Raw genomic sequence first — 26,221 nt, 5'->3', positions numbered from 1 at the left:
CAAACTCAGTTAGCCTGTACTTGAAGTTGGGATTTTTTTGTTCCAGTGTGCATCACCTTACACTGACCAACAATGAACTTCATCTGCCACATTGTTAACCACTCACCCAATTTGTGGAGATCTTCCTGAGCTCTTCACAGTCATTCTTATTTTTCACCATCCTGAATGATTTTGTGCCATCTGCAAACTTGGCCACTACACTATTCACCCCTAGTTCCAGATCATTTATGAACAAATTACATAACACACTCTTACTTCCCTCCATTGTGAAAACTGTCCATTTATCCCTACTCTTTGCTTCCTGTCAATTAAACAATTTTTAATCCATAAGAGAACCCATCCTCAATGGGAATTCTGAGTAAACATGCACAGGACTGGGCAGCCCTGCTATGATCCACTGTAGTGAACAAACTTATCCTGAAAATGTTGAGGACAATACTTTATTATGTATGCCACTGAGTCACAGGTAGCAATTACAGGGTGAAGGATGAAATAAAGATGGTGCAAGATGAGCAAGGATCTAGGAGGATGACTGGAACAAAACAAAGAAATAATGGTCGTGTTTCTAATGAAGGAAAAAAATATCTATCTATGGTCAGATTCCATGCTAGCTGTTTAAGAGCCAGGAAATCACTCCCTAAAGCCCAAAGAATTAGAGCAAGTGCAGAAATAGAAAAGGGTAGCTTATGGGTTACCTGAACAGGAATCAGCACAGGAATGGAATAGGAGCAAAGTTCAAGGCAGAAAGATAGTTGGGCAGACTTTGGGTACTTTACTTCAGGGAGGCAAAAACAAAGTACAAATCTGACTAAAGGAAACATAGGAGGCATACACAGGAAAAGGAGCTAGTGGCTTGTTGCATAGAGGAGGGGCAAAAGAGTAGATTGGAAATCAATGAACTAGGTCCACTCATCCCCTGGCAATCAAGAGTTGTTGATAATGAGCAAGTAGATCAGTTCTTAGAAATAACAGCCTAGTTATTTGGCATAAATGATAACCCCCTAAATATGTCTAGGCCCTGTGTCCCCAGAACCCCTGTTAGTGGCACTTGGGTCACTACAAGTTATTTAAATTTGCAAGACCCAGTCCCTTCTATTTGGTTTTAGTTCTGTTCTCTCCCCTCTACCTCCCCCACAGTTAACGCCACATTGCCCAAGGGTTACAGAAAGCTGGAGTCTGCCATAATCGGGATTTGGTGTCTGATGCTCCTTCATAAGAAACCAGGTTGGATTTTGATGCCATGCCTATGCTGGCATGGAGACTCAAACAAGGCCATTGTTTAGGGTTGCCAACCTTCAGGTAGTAGCTGGAGGTCTCCTGCAATTACAACTGAATTCCAGCCAATAGAAATCAGTTCACCTGGAGAAAATGGCCACTTTGGCAACTGGACTCTATGGCACTGAAGTCTCTCCCCTCCCCAAACCCTGCCCTTCTCAGGTTCCACCCCAAAGACCTCCCGCCAGTGGCGAAGAGGGACCTGGCAACCCTACCATTGTTAGCTATATAAAAGGAATAGAGGAGTATGTTTAGCTTCGTGATGCATCCTTCATTGTTTTTCACCAGTTTCACATTCTTCCCCTTCCACAGTTTTTCTACCACATTCTCTGTTTCATACATCATAATCATTGCATAAGAGCCCACTTTGTGACCGCCATGCATCTGATGAAGCGGGCTCTGGCCCTTGGAAGCTTGCGCAAAAAATAAATATGCTCGTCTTTAGATGCCACGAGACTTGGTTGTTGCTATTCTAATTATGTCAGCTCTGTCATGTTGGCCTCATTGACTCACTGTTGTAAATACGTCAGAGTATGTTAATACTATCATAAGCAGAACTTGTTTTCAAGATGTGGGTCATCACAGCATTTGTTTAATCACTGACACATATATGTTGTAATGTTTTACAAGAGCCCCGTGGTGCAGAGTGGTAAGCTGCAGTACTGCAGTCCAAGCTCTGCTCATGACCTGAGTTCGATCTCGATGGAAGTTGGTATCAGGTAGCTGGCTCAGGGTTGACTCAGCCTTCCATCCTTCCGAGGTCGGTAAAATGAGTACCCAGCTTGCTGGGGGTAAAGGGAAGATGACTGGGGAAGGCACTGGCAAACCACCCCGTAAACAAAGTCTGCCTAGTAAATGTTGGGATGTGACGTCACCCCATGGGTCAGGAATGACCCGGTGCTTTCACAGGGGACTACTTTTACCTTTAATGTTTTATAACATTTCTAAAGTGCTTGCCAATATAGGAGCCACTTGGGGAAGATGTAGTGGATCTCAGCCATATGCAGATCTGCTCACTAATGGATACAACTCTGCATGCAGCATTTTTCTGGGAACTCGTGACTTTCAGCATGTGCAGGGGCCTTCGCTCTGTGAATCAGTCTGATGATGAATGAGAATTTGTGCACCAAAATATCTTTTCAAAGTTGGTTGTAGGTACACACACACACACAAAAAAAAGCCCCATTCCACCTACTAACATTCAGAACTTGCATAATAAAATATAACTGTTTCTATTAAAATGCAAATGTTCTAAACTGTATAAGAAAACTCAGCATGCAAATATTTCATAGTTTCCAGATCCATATAAAACTTTAAAAGATTCAATTACAGGATGCTCTTGTAAAGAATGTTGTAGTCTGATCAGGAAATAAGCATCTCGCTTTTCCTTTGAACCATATGCTCTTATGCTTTCTTGCAGTAATTGAGTCCATTTTTTGTACCATACACCACAACATTTTCTTTCAGTTCTGTGCTGCCAGATTACTTTATCTGTTAACTGTAGGCAAAAATCATTTTTCTATGTCTCTTGAGAGAGACTCTCTTGAGAGAATTTCTTAAACAAAATGCATTCTTTGTTCTATTTGTTTCCATTCTGTTACATTCTTGCTTATAGGTGGCACTCTTTTTCTACCAAATAATGCCCAATAATAAATTGGTTTTCCAATCAAAAAATGCACAGGATATCACTCTTCTTTCACAACAACCAAAATTAATTATTTTTGGGTAGCATCTCTGTTAGTTAGCCAGAACCGAAATTAATTTACAGTAATACTGGCATCATTTTTATCTTCTCTTCTTAATATGAAAACACAACAATGAAAAATCAAGTCAAAACCTACATTTAATAAACAGAATCAGCGAAGATAAGTTAGAAAGTATGGGTGCAAAAGAATCAAAGCTAACTATTAGAGTAATGACCAAGTTATTTTATTTGTGATACATGTGTAAAGAAATTAAACCCCACAAAAGTTACAACATCAGACATTATTAGAGAAGGTGTTGGAAACAGCCTATGTTTTTAAAAAAATCAGAATACCACTGCACAGATTCTGATATAGCACGTACACTCCACTTTCCTTTCACAGATCTTCTGTTTCTGGAACTCCATTGGCCTCTGTAGGTTGGATAGTTATCATTATGGGAATATTCTCAGTGGTCCATCCTTTAGGAGTCCTGTTAAAGGACCGCCTGGTAGAGAGAGGATTAGCAAGGACCATGAATCGTGGATCATTTAGCAACAGAAAGTTGTAATCTGGTACTCTGAACTTCACCAGTTTTGATGCTCTCTCAAAGCCCCCGAAAGGCGTGGCAACTCTACAGAAGTTGGAAAGGCAAGAATAAATAAAAGGTAAATCAAAACAAATACTGTACTTTTCCCACCTACACATGAAGCCAGCTGGGTGACCTTCGGTTAGTCACAGCTCTCTTAGAGCTCTTAGTCACCTACCTCACAAGGTGTCTATTGTGGGGAGGGGAAGGGAAGGTGATTGTAAGCCAGTTTGATTCTCCCTTAAGGGGTAGAGAAAGTCTGCATATAAAAACCAACTCTTCTTCTTCACCAACAACTAGTGAGGAAAATTTCTAATTTCCCCCCCACCCTGGAGTTTATATTGAAATATTTATTAATCATCTCTAGCACTTTTAACTCTCCCTCATTGTTCCTCACAGTAACCCTGTGATGTTGGTCATTTATAATTCTCATTTTATGGCTGTGCAGGAACTGCAGGAGAGAACCTGTGCTTTGCCCAAGGTCACACACATTTCCTATCAAAACTAGCAAAACTGGACCAAGCTGGGTCACAAGAAAATAACCTCCAAATCACTCCAAACCTAGATCAATTGGTTTTTTAATTTTTTCCCCCTAATATTGATGGTTGAATTGAAATCAACAGGCTCCTTTAAAAGAAGAAGAAGAGTTGGTTTTTATACCCTCTTTTCTCTACCTTAAGGAGTCTCAAAGCTTGCAAACACAATCCTTTCCTCTTTCTTCCTCACCTTGTGAGGTACGCAAGGCTGAGAGAGTTCAGAGATAACTGGCTGGTAAGGTTGATAGGTGGATGGTTTTGGCAGGCAATTGCCCACCAATCCACCAACCGTTACAGGGCAGTGATTGTGTGTGTGCACGGCCACACGCACACGATGACATCACTTCCGGTTTTACTTCCAGAAGCGCCGCATCACTGTGGCTGCTTTAGCACTCAAACTGCCCAATTTTTTCTTTCCTGAAGAGCCACATAGCCATAGCCAATTTAACACTCAAACCCCAAAATTTGGGGGATTTGAGTGTTAAATCAGCCGCAGCTATGTGGTGCTTCCGGAAGTAAAACCGGAAGTAACAACATTGCGTGTGTGCGGCCGCACATGCATGCAGCCACCCCATCCCTGCCCCCTAAAACCTCCCACTGATTAAGAGGGGGGACCTGGCAACCCTAGTGACTGGCCCAGCAGTCACCCAGCAGACTTCATGCAGAGGACAGGAGAATCAAACCCGGTTCTCCAGATTAGAGTCCACCACTCTGAACCACTACACTAAGGGCGAAAACGCATGGTCGCTTTAGCCTCCTTTATTCCCTGATTCAGCCAGGATCGAACGCACGTTCGGCGAAAACCCATGTGTTTGATCCTGGCTGAATCCTGGCTGAAACGGAATAAAGGAGGCTAAAGCGACCATGCGTTTTCGCCCTAATAATAACAATAATTTAAATGATCTGGCTTAGAGAAGTGAAACAACAAACCTCATGGGTGTATGTGGAAGGAGTAGAAGTACTATTCTAGCTGAAATTTCATTTCAAGGTCCTTGTACTAGAAGCCCAGCTAGAATCCCATGAGCCTCATTAATGTTAACATTATTCGAAAGTTAACTATTACTTCTTACTTCAGGCAGTAGGTCGGGAATAAATTAAGCTGCTCAGGGTACAGGTGCATTGTAAAATGTACATATACACAGTTATAAAACCACCAGTGTTTTCTGCTTTTTCATTTTGCTGAATTATCAGTGTAATTCTAAATCAATGGGATTAGAAGTGTGTAACTGTGTTGGATTGCACCACTATATATGCAGCTTTCATTTTAGTGTTACGCACTCTGTGGAAAGACCACTTCTTATGTTGACGGCAATTCTAAGCATGTTTACTGGGGAGTAAGTCCAAAGGAGCTCAATTTGATTTTCATCTGAGTGCAATCCTATGCATGCTTTTTCAAGAGTAATCCCTACTGAGCTCGGTGGGGCTTGCTTTCTGAGTAGATGTGCATAGGATCAGCCTACACAACATGAATTGCTATGCTCTGGATACTACATATATTTACTCGAACATCAAGTTTCAGGATTTGTTGTAAACTCAGATGGCTGGAAGATGTTGCCCAGAAGTTCATAGCTCACTGGCAGAGCACACACTTTGCATGCTGGACATCCCGTTTCATTCCTGAGAGCCTTGTGTAGTGGTTAAAGTTTCAGACTAGGATCTGGGAGACACAGGTTCAAATCCCCATTCTGCCATGGAAGCTTGCTGGATGACTTTGGGCCAGTCACGAACACTCAGCCTAATCTATCTCCAAGGGTTGCTCTGAGGATAAAATGGAGGAGAGGAGATTGATTTAAGCCACTATACACAGGGTTGCCAGGTGGGTGGTTTCAATGGGCAATTGTCCGCCAATCCACCCGGCTGCTCTGGAGTGGAGATCATGCGCGTGCATGGCTGTGTGCAACGTGATTACATCACTTCTGGGTTTACTCCCAGTCCCAGAAGCGCCGCATCACCGTGGCCACTTCGAGGTTTGAGTGCTAAAGCCGCTACGGCAATGTGGCACTTCTGGGGGTAAACTCAGAAGTGACGCAGTCGTGTTATGTACGGCTGCCCCAGCCCCTAAAACCTCCTGCCGATGGATGGGGGGGGGGGCTGGCAACCCTAAGTTTGCATTAATAAATAAATAAATAAATCCCTGGCATCTCTAGCTAAAAGTGTATTAGCAGGGCAGAAAAAGACCTCAGAGAGCTGTTGTGGGTCAGAATAGACCATACTGATCTTGAGGAACCCATTGTTTCAATGAAAGACATTTTCACATGCAAATTTTATTTTATTCTGTATTATTGCAGCTTTTCTATGACATTGCTAAAATATAGCTACCTTCTGGATCATAGTAACCGACTAATAGGCTTGGCTGAACTAGTCAGTTGTATTGCAGACCCAGATTTGGCAGGTTTCTGTAAAGCCAACTTACAGAGGAGCATCTTCTAACTGCAATATGGTATAATTAGATCATGTTAAGAACACGTTTGCTTGCTAGGCAGAAATGCACAGGGACCAACATAAAACATATAGTAATTAACGCGTAAAGGGAATGTGTGTGGCAAGAGTAAATTTCCTGAAGCAATCGTTTGGATGATGTCAGGGAGTTGTAATGCCCTATATTTCATGAAACCTAAACATGTAATTTGAAGCCTGACTCATTGTGTTCAAACAAAACCCACTGACAGAAAAAAAAATCCCTGATGCTCATTGAATGTAGTAGGGAAGTTCAGGTTATTTTATGCAGCAGAAAATTAGCTCGAACTTGGATTACTTTGTACATTTTGTGACTCGAGAAAGCAGCTGACCTTGCACATGCAGGGCAGTTACATAGTCAGGAGTGGGTAAGAGCAGACAATTGTAGGCTGGATTGCAGCCTCCTTTTTTTTTAAATGAAATACAGTTCTATCCTGTGAGCCCAGCATTTGGTAAACTGATAAAGAAACTGAAATTAGGGTTGCCAGGTCCCCCCTCTCCATCGGCGGGAGGTTTTGGCAGCCAGTCTCCTACTGGTTGCCAGGCCTTGTATGGCAACCTTATTGTGAAGAGGAGCCTGTGTGTGAGAATATGGGTTTTTGGAATTTACTAAACCATTTTTTTTAGTTAATTTTATTTTCAGTCATATAAACACTTTCTACCTCCAAGTTAGGGTTTGAGCCTAGCAATACTGTAGCATGTACAATTGTTTCCTTGTATACTAAACATTTAAATTTTAAGATTGGTCATTTAAAAGTAAACAAACAGGTACATCACCATTTGACTAAATAGAAGTGCCAAGTTTAAAATAACAAGCAGATTAAATTCAGTAAACTTAGTTACTACCTGTGCTATTTAAAAGGGTCATTCAGAGCACAAAGTTGTAACAGGGCTGGAGAAAAATGTCCTACTGCTTTATCAGAGGCTTAATGTGTGGAAATCAGCTGCTTAAGTTTTTTATGGCAGGAGTTAAAACTTCACCTTGTAAATAACATTTACTGAGCCTGTATTAAACGGACAGGACATTTTTTTCTGTCCATTCAGCTGATAACAATACATAAGGGGCTTGAATGGCCAGGAATATAAAGCCGTTATAAAATGATAACTGAATTCAAGGCTATGGTACTAGGAAATTTGCAGAAGATTTTTTGCAACTTGCAGAAATAAGGCTCTTAGTATGTAGATCACTAACAGATCAACATCCAGCTTGTCTGGATTCCTTTAGTGCTTTGAAAATAATCCGTTTCATAAAGGGAGCCTTGCTTCTCCAAGGAGGCAGAGAAGCAAAACCGGTCAAGCCTGCTAATTTTAATAGGCAGGCTGCAGTGCCTCCCTTCTCACCCATTGTTCTATTTTGGACATTTTTCTTGTCCCAAAAAAAACCTGTGGAGCAAATTGTTTTCCAGTTAATTCTGTAATAAAAATAATGACCAAAATAGTTTTAAGGTGTCTTCATAATATAAGTGTATCACTAGATGATTCCAAAATAAAACAAAGACATGAGCCTTTATTATATCCTATTCAGATACATTCCTCTTGCTTCTTAAAGAGAGTCACCTTCAGGGAAGGGAGGAAGGATATAACTAACAGTATTCCACAACTTGCCAAGCACACCAGGAATATTTACATCAGGAATCCAAAATGAACTAAACTAGTAATTCAGATACATGCAGTGATACCCATTGGTTTAGATCCTCTGGAGTATTCATGCAGGTGGAAGGAAGTGCACTCATGGAGTGTAACTTTCTCACCACCACCCCTCCCACAGCAGCCTGAAATGCCTCCAGAATTTCTGGGGCACTGGGGACCTACAGGAACAGGAAATATTCCAGGGATCCAAGCCATGATTTTATACCTAAATTGTTCCTCCTTCACTTCTTTGTTCACTGTTAACATTTGCTGTGAACTGTGGGGAAATGTATCTTTCTGTCCAGAGGTTTTGATCCCGATAAGCCATTTAGTCCTGAGGATAATTTTTTTAAGCACAACCTTTTAAATGATCTAGGACCAAATTTGTCTCTTATGTAAGGTTGCCAACTCTGGCTTGGAAAATTCCTAGAGATTTTGGGGGTGGAGCTTGGAGAGGGTGGGATTTGGGGAGGGAAGGGAACTCAGTAAGCTGCTTAGACAGAATGGCACAATAGACGTCTCTCACCAATTGTGGTGTTACTGGCACGTAGAAACTTTTTGAAGCTTGAAGAAAGCTCTGAAATGGGGATTTTACCGGAAGCCCATTGCGACTGTGACTGAATATTGATCCGTGCTTTATTTGGATATTACCACTCTGGACTGTTAAGTTTAGTGCACCTGAATTATCCTTGTATATATACACTTACCTTTTGTATTCTATATTGTGAACGACAAATTCCTGCTCTGTATTTATATCCTTGGGATATTGTTCATGTGAGGCTCCTCCTCAGAATACAATTGATTGCAATTTGCTGTATATGTGCTTTATTGAGCTTTGTACAAGTGCAGACTTTTGAATTCAACCTTCAGGTAGTAGCTGGAGATCTCCTGCTATTACAACTGACCTCCAGCCAATAGAGATCAGTTCACCTGGAGAAAATGGCTGCTTTGGTAATTGGACTCTATGGCATTGAAGTCCCTCCCCTCCCCAAAACCCGGTCTCCTCAGGCTAACCCCAAAAACCTCCCGCTGGTGGCGAAGAGGGACCTGGCAACCCTAGAACTCAGTAGGGTAAAATGTCATAGAATCCACCCTCTGAAGCAGCCATTTTTTCTAGGGAAACTGTTTTTTGTTTTTTGGAGATCAGCTGTAATTCCAGGAGATCTCCAGGTCCTAACTGGAGGTTGGCAGCCCTATTCTTATGTATGGTCTGCTGACAAGGCCTTTTTGTGTGCGCCCTTATCTTCTGAAGCAAGTGGAGAGGGAAAGGGCTTTCTGTGCTATGGCTAGTGTTTCCAGCTTGTAGTAGAGTTGCCAACTTCCAGGTACTAGCTGGAGGTCTGCTATTACAACTGATCTCCAGCCAATAGAGATAGGGTTGCCAAGTGCCCGGTGGTGGTGGGTAAAATCCCGCCAATCCACTGGGCTGCCCACCGACCACCTGAGGGCCGGTGGGCAATGTGTGCATGCGCGCCCGTGCGACGCGCCCACGTCACTTCCGGTTTTACCCGGAAGTGACGCGGACGCTCTAGCAACCTCCCCCGAAACTCTATGGAAACCATAGGATTTTGGCAGAGATAGACAGAGCGTCCGCGTCGCTTCCAAGTAAACCCGAAAGTGACATAGGCGTGTTGCACGGGTTGCATGTGAGCATTGCACACGTTGCACGCGCATAGTGTGCTGCTGAAAAGCTCCCGCCGGTGGAGCAAAGGGACCTGGTAAACCTAAATAGTGATCAGTTCACCTCGGGAAAATGGCCGCTTTGGCAGTTGGACTCTGTGGCATTGCAGTCCCTCCCCTCTCCAAACCCAGCCCTCCTCAGGCTCCTCCTCCAAAATCTCCAGGTATTTTCTTACCTGGAGCTAGCAACCCTACTTTGACATCTCTACCTAACTGCAATCCAATTCAGGGAGATTACTGGAGCATTGGAGTGGCAGTGATATCACTTCCAGTCTTCACCCAGAAGTGATGTCAAAGTATCAGTGACAAAGCATTCCCTCCCAGGCTCTGCCCCCAAACAACTCTTGAGGAGTGCAGGCCTGGTATCCCTCGTTGTGATCTATGCAAATCTCTCACCTCATTACTTTTCCTGGCAACTTGCCTTTTGAATCAATCAGTACTCTGGAACACTCTTCATAGAGAAATCTGCCAAGCTACATAATTGGTTTCTTTTTGCTAACAAGTGAATACTATTTTATTCAGATAGATCACGATAGGTAGCGGTGTTAGTCTGTCACTAGCAGTGGAAAAGAGCAAGAGTCCAGTAGCACCTTAAATACTAACACAATTTCTGGCAGGGTCAGCGCTTTTGTGAGCCACAACCCTCTTCTTCAGATACCTGAAGAAGTGGGTTGTGGCTCACTTTAAAGACTCACCTTAAAGACTTACAAAGTTTCTGGCAAAGTATGAGCTTTCATGAGCCACAGCTCACTTCTTCAGATACTTTGTCAGAAATTTTGTTAGTCTCTAAGGTGAGTCTTTAAGGTGAGCCACAACCCACTTCAGATACCTGAAGAAGTGAGCTGTGGCTCAAGAAATTTGTTAGTCTTGTTAGTCTTTAAGGTGCTACTGGACTATTTTATTCAGTACAGTTTTGAGAACTATTTATTTTACTTTAACCTTGCCACTTATTAAGTTTAAATGTTATATTGACCCGGCAGGGGTCCTGTTTTAGCAAGAGGTTAGTGTTTCATAGTTTTACTCTATTTTATGATGGTTTTATTTTACTGTGATGAAAGCACTTTATGTAGTGTGGTGACAGAGAATGTCACTTTTAAGTTTTCAAAGTAAAGAAATCAAATGGTAATAAACAACATTTTCCTTCTAGGCCTTTTATATCCTTGTCTCTGTCTTTCAAACCCTTTCCAGTTTGTTTTGAATTTTGTCACAACCGGACATAAACACTACTCCAATATGGTAGCGCCTGATAACTGAAAGGAAGTTGCAGCTGCATTCATTCTTTTCATCTGACCCTGCTCTATTAAAGTCAGTGGTAAAGCACAAAGGGTTGTGGGTTTAAAGCTTTTTGAAATTCAAATGTAGAAGTCAGCCTTCACACGTCTGTGAACAGCAGCAGTCTCTGTGCCTCTGATGGGTTATAGCTAGAGTTTCAGTTCCTAGAAATATTTCTTTCTGTGTTGACACACAGTGGGAATGAAAATACTTGTCTTGCACAAAGACGGATGCCATCATGATATCATTCTGTTCTCTTCAAGATTACATCATTTTTGTTTCCCTCAAATTACAGTGAATAGAGTTAGCCATGCTTCGCTAACTATGACTAAAAGGTATAATTCCTAAAAATAGGAATGTCGTGATGCCTCTGCAATATATGAAGAATGGGAGGCAAAACGACCCTGAAAAGGGGACCTGCTTCCCAGGCTGCCCCTAGCCTCACCTCTCCAACAGAGGGGGAGAGAAAAGGAGGAAGAACAGCTTGACAGTGAGGGCTGAGGAGTCGAGAGGGCTTAGGGTTGCCAACCACCAGGTACCAGCTGGAGATCTGCTAATTCAACTGATCTCCAGCCGGTAGAGATCAGTTCCCCAGGAGAAAATGGCGGCTTTGGCCATTGGACTCTATGGCATTGAAGACCCTCCCCAAACCCCACCCTCCTCAGGCCCCACCCCAAAAATCTCCAGCCGGTGGCAAAGAGGGACCTGGCAACCCTATGATGGCTCCTGCCCACCTCATGCAGGACAAGGGCTGCTGATTCTTGCCCACCTATCTTGTATGGGGACTACTAGTTATGGCGGCAGCAATGTTGGCTCCTGCCCGTAGGGATGCCAGGTTCCTCTTTGCAACCGGTGGGAGGTGTGTGGGGCGGAGCCTGAGGAGGGTGGGGTTTGGGGGAGGGGAGGGACCTCAATGCCATAGAGTCCAATTGCCAAAGTGGCCATTTTCTCCATAATCTGGAAATCTGTGTATTTTCTCCATTTTGCCTTATCACTTGCCTATAATGAGCCTCAGCATTCTATGAGGAGGAAGTTGTTGCAAACATGGGAAGTATCTGCTATAGGTAGGATTGGGGGTGAGAGCGGTTGTGGTAATCCACCCACTAGATCAGCCTGCAGCAGACCTCTAGCTTATAAATTCAAGCCATTTGCTTCCTCTTATTTTGTAGAATGGCAAATGCTGTTCTTGACACATTTTTTTTATTGGTGTGCAGTGCCTGCTTCCTGTTTTCTGTAGCTATGGCCTGCTACCTTTCTGGGTTTCTCAAAGGATGTTTTGTGTTGTGTCAGTCACTTGGAATTAAATACAAGCCATTCAGTTTTTTTAAGCATCTCACTTAGTAAATGAAATCACTGTACCTAGTATGAATAAGTATGAGCCACAGCCTGGATATTTTGTGAAATATTCCCAAAATAGTTCCTGTCAATGTCAACATGTCTAGAGCCACAGTAGACAGTTTAACAAGTAAACATTTTCTTTCTTGGTTTATCTTCCTAGTGCTGCGATCCACTGATCTTTGTATTTGGTGCCTAGATTTTTGTGTGTGTTAGAATTCAGCCTTCTTCTGCTGGTTCAGAAAAGTTCAAAACCTTTTTTAAAAGTTACAAATGAGTACACAAAATTTACCCACGTGCTAACTAATGGTCTTCTAAGATGTGTGGGGAATGTTTGGCAATTGAGGGTGCATCAGACTATATTGAGATCAAGTCCTAAATCACAAGGTGCTTAGATGTTATATTAAACATTTATAAACCAAAAAAATGGCGATGGCACCTATATACTGTGAAGGATATAGGTTAAATTATTTGCTGTCTTGCCTGATTTCATACACACCAGTGTAAGAACAAGAAGATATACATCTGTTTCCGTGATCATGCATATGTCCACACGGGTTGGAAAAGTTTTAAGCTGAAGACAGATATAACGTTTACAGAGAAGTAGCCCTGTTTAAAAGCAGACTCATTGCATTCTATTTAAATGTACCTTTTCATGACCAGGATCTGACAACAAGAATTCACATGTTTTCAGGAAAAGCCAACTCTGCTTAACACTGATTAGCTGGCATTTGAGATGTCACAACAAATCCCCAGAATTGTTCACAAAATTAGGTTTTTAAAAAAATTAAGTGATGGATAAACAAAGTGAATGAGTATGAGCTTCTGTTAAAAAATAAAAAGGTGAACATCTCACCTGCAGCACAGAGGGAGAGGCAGGACTGCCAGCCATCATTTGGTTTATTTGTCCAAACATACCCTTTACAGGTTGGGAAACCTGGAAGGTTGTTCCTGTTTTCACTCTTGGTGTGAATAAGGGTATATACAGCAACTGCTGCAGCTGATTTATGATTGTAGAGATTGTGGGGGGGAACTATGTTTGTGAAAATCATGGCTAGATATTATGCATATAGCTCAATTCACGCCAATATTCCCTATGCAGTGATGGTGCTGCTCATGTGGAGTGGAATCCATCCTGGGTGATCAGCCCATTCTGTCCATTCTAAGGGCCAAAATGATATGATTCTCTAAGAAATCCATCATCAGATCCTCACAGTATTGTAAAAATGGTAACAGAAGTCCTGTTTGGATTGCAGTTGCAAGGAGGAGTTAAGTTTTTCCTACCCATGCAGTGGCGCAATGAAAACTGATCCCTACCTGTTCTTAGCAGCCTTCCAAAGGAAAAAAAGACAACTGCCTATTCCCCCCCCCCCCTGCACGCCTGGTCAGGACTAACAGCAGCATGGGGAAGGATTTGCTTTGATAGGAGAAACAGCACGGGAATGGAAGGACTAAACCTTCTTTGCCCTCTCCATATGGTCCTAATCTGAATTAAGGCTGTTTGCACCTAAATGTTATATTTTTAAAAATGTTGAGAGATCTGTGACCTCTGTTTTCTTCTTGTCTGACTCTAAAGAGTTGAATTGCACAATAAGTAATCTGCAGTTGTGAGAGGTGGTTCAGATGACAGCTTTGGTGCAAATTTATGATACCCTGGATCAAAAGAGAAGAGGCATCCATCTACATAGTATGTATAAATTACCTGTTAAAGCTCTTATAGTTGATCAGCTCTGGCTTTGCACCTGGTTTAAACAGTTTAGGGTATAAAGCCTCCAACAGCTCTGGGTCATTGCTGATGGCTTCAATCCAAGGTGATTGATAGTACTTTGGCACAGCTGTAGTGTTGAACCTCTCAGGAGGAATTGTCTGCAGTGGTCCAGAATATCCTTTGGAGGAAAATTAGAATACCATGTGTGGATTTTGTAGTACCATTCTCCTAGTTCTTCCAAATGCCACAAATGGAAAGATCCGTATGGCCCCAGTAGGATCCAACCACCTGCTCAAAACTCTCAGTTGTCAAATTGCTTCTTCTTACCCTTTCCCTCTGTTTTATGTCTTGATGTTTAGTTTGCAAACAAGAGTCACGTTTTCATGTATGTATAATGTTGCCCATTAGTACTGTTCTCATATATGTATAATGATTCCCATTAGTACTGTGTAGGATTGCCAGGCATGGCCAGGCAACCAGCAGGAAATGTGGGAGGTGGGGATTTCCATATTGCTAGGGGAGGGGGTTAGTATCCCCAGCGGAACTACATCATTTCTGATGTGACCCAGAAGTGATTTTGTTCCATGTGGGGAGGGGGGGTGATTCACCAGCATTTGCTCAAAACTATATTGTTTAACTGTAGAGTTTAGGGTGAATACTGGAGCATCAACCAACATGATGATACCACTTCCAGGTTGCACCAGACACAATGTCATCACAACGGGGATGCTGATTCTTCCCCTCCCCTGCCCCCAGAGGGAATCTGGCAACCTTAGTACTGTGCATGAATTGTAACTGATAGCCATTTTGCCACTCAAAACGTGACATCATAATCAGACCCCCTTGTGGTCCCTTCCAACTCTATGATTCTAGAGATGTACCATTGACTTCAATAGACTTAGAAAGATCTAACTCTGTTTAGGATTGCACACTCCACATTATTCCAATTTAATTGGCAATAAGATTTTATGAAATTCAATGGTTTGGCCACATTAATCAGTCCTGTGATTCTGAGGTAAGCCTTTTCTTGAACAGGAAGTTTGATCATTTCATAATTTGAGCAGAAAAACATACAAGGAACAAGAAAGGGCAGATGTTCTACTTCCATTAATATGTCTAATAGTAAAGTCGGTGATGTGCCAGTCAAGACAGCAGCAAAGTTAGGCCACCCAAAGATAGGGTGAGTCTCATACCTTTCTGCATATTAAAGGACTTCCAAGGGATGCAGAAAATAGGAATTTGTAAATTAATTAAAAGAAATCCAAAAAAGATCCTGATGAGGATTGAGCATGCTCTGTGGAAGGCCCTGGCAAACCACCCCGTAAACAAAGTCTGCCTAGAAAATGTTGGGATGTGACATCACCCCATGGGTCAGGAATGACCCGGTGCTTGCACAGGGGACCTTTACCTTTGATTAAACAGAGGTGGTTTGCCATTGTTTTCCTCTGCAGAGTCTTCCTTGGTGGTCTCTTTTTAAGTACTGACTCTGCTTAGCTTCCGAGATCTGAGGAGATTGGGCTATATACCATGCTGCCTTCCCTCCCTGAGCATGCTCTAGGATACACATAATGTTGACAATGAATGAGAGTCAAATGTGATAAAACCCAGAAGCTGATTCTTCCAGGACCCCCAGTTTCTTCTAGTTGAGCGCTTATCAGTAGGAAAGTGAACCTGGGCCACCCACAGGCAAGGTTTGAAGTTCTAAATACTGGAAAATATTACTTTGTAAATTAAAAATAAACCTGAAAGGATTTAAGTATGACTGAGAATGTTCTACGAGGGCAGCTGAAAGTCACTTCAAGAAAATTCAAAGGGGTTAGGAAATTGGCCTGCTAAACTCCTAAAGAATTGAGTGTGCGTAGGAAGGGGGAAATTTACCAACAGTTTGCAGTCAGTGTAGGGTTGCCAGGTGGCCTGGAATGGCGGGCAATTGTATGCCAATCCATCTGCTGGTTGACAGCAAGGATCTTGTGTGTGCGCAGCTGCGAGCAACGCAATCCCATCACTTCCAGTTTACTTCTAAAAAGTTGCAGCATGACGGGACAATTTGCCACTCAAACAAGGGTTGAGTGGTAAATCATCCCATTGTACTGCGGTGCTTCCTGACGTAAATCAGAAGTGATGGGATCACACTGCTCGTGGCTGCGCGTGTGCGATCCCCACCCCCAAAATCTCCCGCCAGAGAGAGGGGACCTGGCAACCCTAGGTCGGAGCCATGGGACCTCGATATGTTTTTACTTAATTAGAAAGCTATATAAAAATGTGTATTCTATACATATACTGAGTTTAAAATATTTAGCTTTACAAATTTCACCTATTTCTCCAACATACGCATGCCAAGCAAGCTGCTTTCAGTAATCAGTCATAAAGGTGTATACAAACATATTTAATTAGAGCAATCAAGCTGCTGTGGAACTTGATTCACACCATTTTGATCAAATGCACATTCTTGCTTGCGGATCCAACACAGAAGAGACCAATCCTACTTATTTACAGGATTCATGCACAGCTCTGATTAACCGGCTCTTGTGACAACATGAATCTCTGCAATGGAGCAATTTTTCAAGCAGGGAAAAAAACAATGGAAATTTTTTAAGCACCAAAAAAACTTTTAATTGAATAAACTTGCAAAATGCTTGTAATTTTTCCCCCCAAAGGGCAGACAGCCTCCCTTAAGATTTGTTTTTTTATTGACCATATTCTATGATCTCCAATTAAATAGGGTAATTAAAGTCTAGTGGTTGTTATGTGTAGGGTTGCCAGGCCCTTCTTTGCTACCAGCGGGAGGTTTTGGGGGCAGAGCCTAAGGAGGGCAGGGTTTGGGGAGGGGAGGGACTTCAGTGCCATAGAGTCCAATTGCCAAAGCAGCCATTTTTTCCAGGTGAACTGATCTCTATCAGCTGGATATCAGTTGTAATAGCGAGAGATCTCCAGCTAGTACTAGAGGTTGGCAGCCCTAGTTATGCATTATGGGGGTCCACTCATCTTCGGTCAAAGTTGCTCTAGGTTACAAGGACTTCCGACCGCAGAGTGCAGCTTTCTTGGCTCCCCTCTCTCATGACAGTCCCCATTACTCTCCCAAATCTTGTTTTTTTGGGGAGGGTGGGGAGAAATACTGCACTTGATGAAACCCTATGATGGTCCTGGGCAAATGCAATTCTTTCTATGGGCATGGGTCTTGTGACTGCCATATAGAATGGGATTGCAAAAATGCCATATCTTCCATCCACTCACTAGCTGCAGTTCTGTCTGGTTTTTTTAAAAAAACTCATTGATAATGTACACATTACTGAGATAATAAGCAATACTTCGAACACTCTAAAATGCTGAGTATTATTATTACTTTTGTGTTTGAAACAATGAGATTCTTTTAATACTGAATTCTGTAATACTACTAATTCTGGTGCTTGCATTGTACAGCCTCAGCATCATGAAAACAGCATCATGGCTGTCTCTCCCCACCTAAACCAATGCCTGCAGCATTTTGTAAAATAAAATTTCCACTTCCGGTTTTATGTGTTCTTTGGCTCCCTGCTGTTCTGCCCCTACAGTGGAATGCTTGCCCAGCGTTTGGTAACACTTCATTTATTTTTTTCATATCTTTTACTGTGCAGTGCAATAGCTGAGCGTTGGTCCTGCCCTATTGACAAAAAATGGGAGAACAGTAGCTTAGTTCTCTCACAACAAGACAAGCCTAAGACATGACATTGTGCTACTGGCAATCCATCAAAGCCTGCTTGGGTATCTCACTATAAATAAAAACGGTGTGTGTGTATTTATTTAGGAAGGCCTTTAGACATCTTATGAAATGTCTGCTTTTTGTCACTGGTCATCCCACAGATGACACAGCGGCTGTGACTCATCGGGTGCTTCTACTTTAGTGAGAATCCAGACACTTGGTCTGATTTACACAGAGTTTTTTTTTTTTTAAGATTAGTTCTTATGTTGCCTGAAATGACTTTGCCTGCTCCTGTTTTTGGTTGTCTGTACATTTTTCACAATGGCTTACCTGGGGCAATGCTTTCAGGGTTTGGAGGACCTCGCGGATCAGGTGTATTAGGAGGTGTGATTGGTGCATGCTGCTGGCCAGCTTCCAGGCCGCTCCCATCTAGGTGAACATACTGCAAGACTTCGTTGCGCTGCATTTGAATGAAAAGAAATAGCACGGCTATCAGGTGCACAATAGAGACGCCAAGTGACTGCTGAAAACAACGTCCCTGTGACCTGGCTTTCCCTAACTGGGATACCGATATAGTAGCTCTCTGTTTCAACTAGCTTGTTTTCTGACCGCTTTCTCCCTTCCCGCTCTGGTATATGAGAAGCACACACTCAAATCAGGCTCACAACTCCCTTATGAACTGGTGAAGTATTATTCTTGCTTCAAAGACACGGCACAAAATGCCACAAAGATTAACTGGCTTTCAAAAGCTAGAGTGGAAAGTATCTGGCAAGCTGGGAATGACAGGCGCCTTGTGCTCTGGGCAAGCGAGTTATCTTAATAGAATATCACTTTTCCTGCAGCAAAAAAACTGTCAGATGCCTTTACTTTAAAATGCTGTACATATTTCAGCACATCAGTGCCCCCAAAACAAAATTAGTAGCCCTTATTTCAACTTTACAGAGAACACATTAAACTACTGCAATGCTCATGAATTTGAAGGTGTCCATGAAAAGGTCGAGGAGTCTTATTGCTGTAGCCTGATCAACTAGTGATGTCACCAGACTTCATAATTATCTAGTAGCATAGGTGCAGGGCCTAACTAGACTAACTAGTTCAGTAGAGAGCCTTGTTCTGAACTAAGTTCTGTGCTTCCCAGCTATGTGCAGGCTGAATTATTCAAGAGGGTTTTTCTACACAGGCAAATAGGATAGCACTGTACAAATTGATTCACAAAGTTACTTGGACAAAATATTAAGGCATGTGATCTATACTACGATATATAGCCGGCCGTAAATTAGATCCTACTATGTAATCTTGCAGCATTTTATGTGTCCTGTTAACATTTATGCTTTGCTTCAGTTCTTGTTTTTTAGATTTCTGGTTGTTTCTACAACCCAAATCCTATTTCATTGTTTATCGAATATTCCATCCTGTTGATTGTATTGACTCACTCAGTGTAATCTGCTTAGAAGCCATCTTGGAGAATATCTGAGAATTAACATAGAAATAGAAATACAAGAGTAACATCCCAGCCCAAATTTCCAGTTTGATTTGGGAAATCCATCAATCTCTCCCTGATGGGGTGAAGTACTGCTAGGGTTGCCAGGTCCCTTTGCCCCACCAGCAGGAGCTTTGTGGGGCATGTCCGGGGGGGCTTGATATGTGCATGCACCCTGCTCAGTGCGCGCACATGCCCTGCAAGACGTGCCGATGTCACTTTTGAGTTTATCCGAAAGCAATGCGGATGCTCTAGCAATCTCCATCGAAACTCTATGGTTTACATAGAGTTTCACCAGAGGTTGCTAGAGTGTCTGCGTCGGTGCAGTGCGTGGGTTGCGTGCATGCACTTTGCGCACCTCCCCCTTTTGCCTGCCGCCACCAGGCAGTTGGTAAGCCTAAATACTGCCCCAGCCCCCAGCAGCAAAAAGAATGTGGCAGAATATGGTAGGTGGATTGTGTTCTGTAAATTTGATAGTACAAGGGCACTGCTGTGAACTATTGATTCTGTGGACCTAACTATGATTCCTCTTGGAATGCTCATGGTTTATTTGAGTTGCGCATTCCTCACATAGCATCCATAAAATGATTCCTCAAATACCACCTTCATTTTAAAATCATGATAATAGCCTTAGTATAGGCCACTTCATGAAGATTAACAACCATTAGGCTTTACCCATCCTTTCTCCTTGGTCATTAGTTTCAAGGCAGCATCCCAAGCTTTAATCATTGTTTCTGTAACACAGAATTAGAAGTCTCTAAAAAGTCTGAACCTTATTTTAGCTATAATATGGGAATGAAAAGGTTTAAACTACAGGCTTAGGAAGGAAGATCTCTTTAAATGATCCATGAGGAGATTCAAACAGCTATTTTTTCACTTGTAACTTAGGGAGTCTTACTATGTTATAATCATCCATGCTTGGAGGCAAAATGATGAAGAACGTGAGGAAAGAATACAGAAATTATGTGCGCAGCACTACACTAGTTTTGTAATGCCTGAAATCATTATATGCTATGGGCAATGTATTGGAAATGTATTCTTTGATTTGAAATATATTCTTTGTACTCAGTAAAGTATATCTGCACTTATAAACATGCCACACTCAGTATATAAGAGGTGGCATCCCTTACTATAGTTACACCGAGCACTTGCATATGTTACAGGCCTCTAGAATAAGAGGCCCAGTGTCAGTTTTGCTCCTTAGTTAGAAGCTAATTAAAGAATCTATAGATGGTATTAGTATGTTTTCATAAGCTGGCTTCCCACTCATAAGGACCAGCTAGGAACCTCCTTAGCCTTGGCAGGCACCAAGGTCCAAGATAAGAATAGCAATGATTTAGGATCAAACAGAAAAGCACCTGACACTGGTGGGTCTTCTCTGCTCATTAGAGAGCATTGATCACCACTTTCTCTGCAACGCCTCCGATTCTCTAATAGGGTATGCTAATCCTGGGGTCCCTAGTATTGGGTATTTGGGTCTTTACGTGATGTATTGCGTCTTTGTACCACCCATTACCAAAGACTATATTCGTGCTTGCAATCCTTTGATGTCGGTGTGAATTGTCCTGTGCTTTGGGCAATTTTCACCAGGTGTTTTGTGTATTGGCTTTGAATCTTCAACCTCCTGCTGTTTTTTTGTCATTGGGTATTATACAATAATACAGGCATTTCAGTTTTCTATACAGATTCCATGTAAAGCATACAACAGAGCAAACGCTTTGTCTCTATGGAATGCAGTGGTATTTTTACTGGCATTTGTTTGGACTGATCTGAGTAACTTGGTACTTTGCCACTCATGAATTATGATCCTTCCAATATACCTGGCAATGAAAACTGTAAACTAAACCACACCAATGCATTTTAAATAGTGTTAAATCTGACCCATCTTTTTGAGACTTGGATATCTCAAGGCCTTTTACAGATCCTAAAAAGCTGCTTCTGCAAGCCCATTAAATTTATGATTCATCTTGTATACTCTTGTTCTTCTCAGTACACATATTCTGGGGTTAAAATGGTACTTTACCTTATATTTCTCCTTCTCCATCATGCCCACAACTTTCATCTTCCCCCATACTCTAATTTCCTCATGCAATATCATTTAAAGGTGCTCTCCTAACATTTTAATTTTTTGTTCTATATTAGTTATTTTCAACATTGGTTTAATGTTTTCAACTGTTCACTACCTTGAGGGCCTTAATAAGGAGGAAAGATGGCATAGATTTTTAAATAAATGTTTCTTATCCATGGAATCTCATTAGTTGGGGGACTGACCCTCAAAGGGATGAAAGAATCTTATAGGAGAGTATAAATGCTGAGAAAATATTTTGGGATATTGCAGTGGACTGAGATTCCTGTAGCACTACAAACCTGGTTGAAAATGTCCTGGCCGGACAGGCAGTGTTGACAAAAGAAATTAAACCCAAATATCATGTGTTACAACTTCTCATTTGTGCCATTTCCTCTTGCTAGTCTTTATTTCTGGAATGCTCTGCTTCTAAATATTGAAACAGCCTGTTTTGTTTTGTTTTGTTTAAAAAATAGCATTTGAGGCTTTGCAGAAGTGAATCTATTTTTCCAAAATTCCATGGCACTTAAAGACTAGCACATTTATTGGTGCAAAAGCTTTGCAGAATGAGGCCTGCTTATCAAATGCATTATCCTGAGGCCAAAGGAGATCTGAAGACATCTGCATAATGATGACAACCTAGCCCAAATCTCCAGATGACCTCTCCTAGTGCCTTCATGTGATCTTAAAAAGCTTTGGGGACAAGATGGAAACTTGCGGGACCCTGTAGGCAAAATGCCAAGGGGCTGAGCAGCAGTCTCTCACACCACTGTCTTGAAACTACTTTCCAGGTAGGAACAAAACCATCACAGAACGGAGTGGAATGGTGCCTCTCAGGCCTAACCCTGGAAGGTGGTACAGAAGGATACCACGGTCAATGTTATTGAAAGACACTGAGAGGTCCAGGAGACTCATTAGGGTCACACTCCTCCTATCCACTAGGGCAACCAAGGCAGTTTGCGTCCTATAACCAGGTCTGAAACCAGATTGGAAAGGATCCAAATGATTTGCTTCATCCAGGAATCCTTGGAGGTTCCAGTTATCACTCTTTCAATCACCTTGCTCAATAATGGTATTTCAAGGTAGGGATGACCAGCTCCTGTCACAACCAGGCATTTACTGTCTCTAAGACCCAGTCCATCACTCCCACCCCAGCAGAGGTAAGCAACCAGGTGGGTTAAGGGTTATACAAGCAGGTGGTAGTTCTCAGACTTCCAAGAATCCTGTCCACATGCTCAGACTCAACAAGTGAAAGGCATCCTATTTCCTCCATTGTGTCCCTTTCATCAATTTTACTGTATAATGCTCTAAAAATAATAAATATCATGATTCCTGCTTCTCCATGAACATCATGTTTCTGATCTTACTGTTCCAGTTTCTATGGTTCTTGCTTCTATTTTTCCATTCACCTGTTCGTTTTCATTTTTGTTTCAGAATTTTGTTTCAGAATTCCTGTCTTATACTTTGACCTCTTCCTCTGCCCTTAGCTGTTGGTGTCAGTGGCACCTTTTACTCTACTGTTACCCCTCCACACACCTCTTGCCTTCCCATGCTGAAATAAATCAGGTTTCTTCATCCTTCTCCAATACAGTAACAATAGCATCGTATTTTATGTGGTGTACTTGGGGCAACCATCTTGACCTTAAGGAAGATTGATCACAAGGCAGACCTGTTCAGACCCTTGAAACTCTTGTTCTTACAAAACAACAAGCCAGACCTCTTCAAAAATTGTTCTAACATGTTTGATCAGCTCTGTCATGAGTTCAGAACACTGCAGTTTTTCAAAGGCTTCTATCTTAGCTAAGTTTGAACTAAACTGAATTTCCTGGCCACGGGGGAAAAGTACATCCTGACAGCTAGGGCGGCTGCCTGCTTTAAAAAAATCTTTTGAAGTCAGGAAATACTAGAGTGTCCTAATAAAACAGTAAAGACTCTCTGTTATCCTATAGCATGCCTGTAAACAAGTCTTTCTGCATAGTTCTTTCATGGTACATAACTATGTAAATGTGCATTTGTTTCTCACTTGTGGCATACAGTGCACACATCTTTCCTCAAAGTTTTGATTCTGTTGCGGTCATACTAAATTTAGGAGCACTCAAAGCATAATAGCTTGTATCTTGGAAAAGATAATACCACCTCGCCAGTACCCGCATCTATTGATTGCTTTAATTTCTAACCAATATGTTGACCCTCCCTGATACACAAAGGGTGGCTTGTATCTTTGTCCCTTGCTTAAAAGGTTTCTAGGGCTCACTAGTGGGATCCAATTCACCACTTTATTCTTAAATCTTCTCTAGGACAGTGATACCCTCAAATTTCCAGGGCTGTACAACTTACCATCCACCATACTGAATTCAGCCCAGTACCAAGTACATAGGGTTGCCATCCTCCAGGTGATGGCTGGAGATCTCCTGCTATTACAACTGATCCCCAGGTGATAGAAATCAGTTCCCCTGGAGAAAATGGCCACTTTGGCAATTGGACTCTATGGCATTGAAGTCCATCCCCTCTCCAAACCCCACCCTCCTGAGAGTCCACCCTCAACTCTTCAAGCATTTCCCAACCTGGAGCTGGCAACCCTACAAGTACGGTAGTCTACATCTCCTGTTCTTGTTACCTGCCTGGGTCTGCAAAAATGTGATGAGGTGGTGATCATCAAACACCTGATACAACTTGTGGCTATACATGGCTAATTTGGCATGGCAGGACACAAGTCCTGGTCTAGGCCAGTCATGTTCTATTATAAAAGGTTTATAATTTAAAAGACTCACATTTCTTGGTTTGGTAGATAAGAAGTGTAGGTTTTCGTATGTGTACTTGTCGGATCTCCTTTGACGCATCTTAAATAGCCTTGCTCCTCTGTTACTCAGCAGTGACAATTCTTCCAGCATAATGTCTCTGGGGATGCTGACCTTTTTCCCAAGGTCTATTCCAGGTGATTCTACAAAACAATACAAATATACGTTTCTAAGAATATTATTATAAAAAGGTGGAATGATCTAGCACAGCTGAGCATTTCTAAATCCTACTGATTTTAGTGAGAGCATTATTTCCTACCAACAGCACTGGCTTAAATTTGTTTGGGTTTTTTTTGGGGGGGGGGTTGTAGGTTCTTTGGCAAGAGCATCAGCAGAACTTCCCAGTCTCAATTTTGCTCCTAGACATGTGAAATAAAAAATACAATGCCCTTGAGGATGTACAGTAGTTTACCTTACTACTGCATAACTATAGCCAGCTTCAACAAAACAGCTGAGGCTAGGGAAAGAAGGTTCCAGGGAAAAGAAGATATTGTCAGTCTTCTCCCATGGCCCAGCCCACTCCTGGGGAGGGGATTTGTCCAAGGAAATATAGATGAGGAACAAACCCCCAAATAGTATACTTCTGACAATTTGGTGTGCTCATGAGATCACTTGGTGCTGCTGATATTAAGGGGAAGAGAAAACAAACAAGAAAGAACGGAAGGCGAAGTGAAAGAAAGTATTGGATAAGGGACATTACACTAGATTCATTCAGCCAGTAATGAAATAATTCAAGGCAGGAGGCAGCTCCAGAGGCATTATTCAGCTTCTCCTTCCCTTGTATGGCAGTAGGGTGAGATAAACTCCTTATACTCCTTCACTTAGACTTTCATCATCTAGCTTTCATTTAAAAACAAAAAACAGTTATCTAGTCAGACAGAGTGCTAGACTAGATAACTGCTTTTTGTTTTTAAATGAAAGCTAGACATTCAAATGTGGCGCTTGCTGTATCACTATGGTTGCCAACCTCCAGGTGGCAGCTGGAGGTCTCTTGCTATTACAACTGATCTCCAGCTGATAGAGATCAGCTCACCTGGAGAAAATGGCCACTTTGGCAATTGGACTCTATGGCATTGAAGTCCCTCCCCCCTCTCCAACCACCCCTCCTCCTCAGATTCCACCCCAAAATCTCCAGGTATTTCCCAGCCCGGAGCTGGCAACTCTGTGACTCACTAAGATGATACATAGTGATGACTACAGCCTTGTGACAGGCACTGGTCAGTAGCGTCTCAAAAGTCTCTAGGCCTCAGTAACTACCGCATCCTCACCTATTTGAATGAATGACTCTTAAATCTGTTTAATTTTGACATCCATGCCCAATATTCTTAAACATGGGAAGTCAATTTATGTTGTATTGTGGGCCGCTCCAGACAGTGGTCAAGAGGCTGGAAATGTATTTTGCCACACACACAGCACAAACTCCTTATGGAGGTCACGCTTCCTACAAGGCAGCACTAGCTAAAATTATGGGTGTCTCAGTCATGGAGCATATACAGTGATAAGCCTTGACAGGGTTTTGCATACAACAGCCAAAGAAGGATTTTTACGATGGCTTGGATCCTGTGGTAAATCTCTTTTAAAGGAAGGCATTTTTCTCTGTCAAAGGGGCCCTTCACCTTCCACTGCTTCCCCAAAATGCTACTTCTAGGGGACAGTAGACCCCTTGCCTAGGAACAACATGAGGGGGGAACTGGAAGTCTGTGAAAGAAGAAGAGAAAAGGTTGTCAACTCTGGTTTGCAAAATTCCTGGAGATTTGGGACCAGTGGATGGGAAGGATGAAGTTTGGGGAGGGACCCTCAAAGCTGCCATTTTCTCCAGGTCAACTGATATATGTAGTCTGGAGATCAGCTGTAATTCCAAGAGAACTCCAGGCCCCACCTGGAGATTGGCAACCTGAAGAAGAAGAAGAGTTGGTTTTTATACCCCAACTTTCTTATTTGTAGGAGTGGGACAGCCAACATGTTTCACCAGATTAGAGTCCACCACTCATGTGGAGGAGTGGGGAATCAAACCCGATTCTTCAGATTAGAATTCA

General features: G+C 42.2%; 1 protein-coding gene across 1 annotated transcript in view; it reads right to left on the bottom strand.

Annotated features, from left to right (window-relative positions):
• Positions 1-3,188: 3,188 nt before the first annotated feature.
• MYOZ2 (myozenin 2) overlaps positions 3,189-26,221 on the bottom strand; it is a 36,779-nt gene continuing 13,746 nt past the window's right edge. Inside the window, exons 3-6 of the mRNA XM_056855574.1 lie at positions 24,159-24,328; positions 18,173-18,302; positions 14,158-14,341; positions 3,189-3,591 (exon numbers count right to left, since the gene is read on the bottom strand). Coding sequence (XP_056711552.1) covers positions 3,357-3,591; positions 14,158-14,341; positions 18,173-18,302; positions 24,159-24,328 — 719 coding nt within the window. The 3' untranslated portion in view covers positions 3,189-3,356. The remainder of the gene's footprint in view (positions 3,592-14,157; positions 14,342-18,172; positions 18,303-24,158; positions 24,329-26,221) is intronic.

Source organism: Euleptes europaea, chromosome 9 (assembly GCF_029931775.1).
Source record: "Euleptes europaea isolate rEulEur1 chromosome 9, rEulEur1.hap1, whole genome shotgun sequence".
NCBI classification, from domain to species: Eukaryota; Metazoa; Chordata; class Lepidosauria; order Squamata; family Sphaerodactylidae; genus Euleptes; species Euleptes europaea.
The sequence above is the reverse complement of the archived record's forward strand: the minus strand, read 5'-3'. Positions and strand labels throughout refer to the sequence as shown.